General features: G+C 62.9%; 1 protein-coding gene across 1 annotated transcript; it reads left to right on the top strand.

The window, feature by feature from the left end:
- Window positions 1-578: 578 nt before the first annotated feature.
- Tco025E_10036 (uncharacterized protein) lies at window positions 579-1,463 on the top strand (the record flags this gene model as incomplete). The annotated part of the gene is made up of 1 exon (XM_029376828.1): window positions 579-1,463. A coding segment is annotated over one exon (885 nt), but the record flags the coding sequence as incomplete, so codon positions are not given.

Here is a 1,463-nt window from a genome sequence, read left to right as displayed (position 1 = left end):
TTTTGTTGTGTTCCCCCCTGAGTTCTGCTGGACTTTAACCTCTTTGTTTTTGGACAGGTTTTTTTGTTTTTGGGGTAACGCACTGCGGCCCACTTTTAGTTTGTGCGGCGTGTCCGCCGCTGTCACTGCGTGTCTCCGTGTTCTGTTTTCCCCCACCGCTGCTGCTTGTGTTGCTGTCACGCCGCCATTCCCTTTCCTCCTCCTCCTTCCCGCTAGAGGCACCGGCAGCCAACGACGACGACGAAGACAGCTCTTCTTTTGCTCTCCGCTGCGGCGGCGCGGGAGTAACGGGGTGTGCGGCCGCCGCCTTTTGCGCCCGCTGCGGCGGGAGAGAAGAGACGGTGCTTGCGTGGGGCGTGTGTCTCACTGCGAGTGTGCGGGGCGCTGCTTCTTTGAAGCCTGCGGTGCGGTGCGGTGCCGATCGGCGAGGGCGAAGCAGCGGCTGACTGTGCGGCGGGTTTTGGGCCCGCCTCGTCCCTCTCCCGCTGCGGCTGTGCGGCTGGCGTCTTCGCCGTGTTTCTTTGCCCTCGCATGACGGGGGAAATGCGGCGCCCCAACTGCTGCTCGTCTGCCGTGTGATGGCGGCGGCTGCTGCTGCCTCCTTCCGTGGCCGTGAGGGGAAAGTAAGGGACACGCCGAGAAGGAGAGTGGACTGTGGCTCGCTCTCTTTCCTTGCGTGTGCCGCCTCATTTGTGTCGCTGTGGGTCCAATTCCAGTGCGTGTGTTTGTGGCCGGCGGGGCGCGTGTTCGCGCTGGGTGTCTTTTGCCGGCCGCGAGTTTTGTGCAGCCAGTTTCTGCGGCTGCGCTCCGCTGCTCTTCTCTGCTCCGTCGTGGGTGACTGCCGGCGCCGCGTGTCTTTGTTGCGTGTGCGCGTTCTGCCGCGTGGACGCATTGGGCCGCTGCCGCCTTTTTCTTCCTCCTCTCTGCGCTCGCTCTCTCCGCCGCACCCTTCGCTTCCTCCACCTCATTCTCTTGTTTATTGCTTCCTTCCCGCAGCCCCGCAGCCCACTGCGACTCTACTGCCACTATTTTTACTGATGCCGACGCTGCCGACGCTGCGGCGCCGTGCGGGGTGCGCCCTGGCGCTCCTCGCGCTGCTCTGCGGCTTATGCTGCTGCGCCTCCGTCGGCGACACGGCGGCGACTGCGACTGAGGCGACGGTGGAAGTGTCATGTTCGAACACCGGCAATAAGTTAAGTTGGCGCTTTCCCGGCGAGGCTGCCTGGACGCCGTGCAGGAGTTCTGAGATGGGGGAACGAAACGTGGACTGTTTGCACTTGTGCAGGGACGCCGAAGAGCAGTACCAGGTTTGGCGGTGTGCCACGGCGTGTGCTGGAGCCAACGAGAGCGCTGTTGCGTTCACGATGAAATATTCTCTTTTTGAAGGAGAGCGCGGGTTTTGCAGGGAATTGCCGACGTCAAGCGCTGCCGCTGCCGCCGCCCTCTCTGAGAAGCCAGACATT

Source organism: Trypanosoma conorhini, assembly GCF_003719485.1.
Source record: "Trypanosoma conorhini strain 025E chromosome Unknown Tco_14.4_contig_01425, whole genome shotgun sequence".
Classification (NCBI taxonomy): domain Eukaryota; phylum Euglenozoa; class Kinetoplastea; order Trypanosomatida; family Trypanosomatidae; genus Trypanosoma; species Trypanosoma conorhini.
This window is presented reverse-complemented; position numbering and strand designations above follow the sequence as displayed.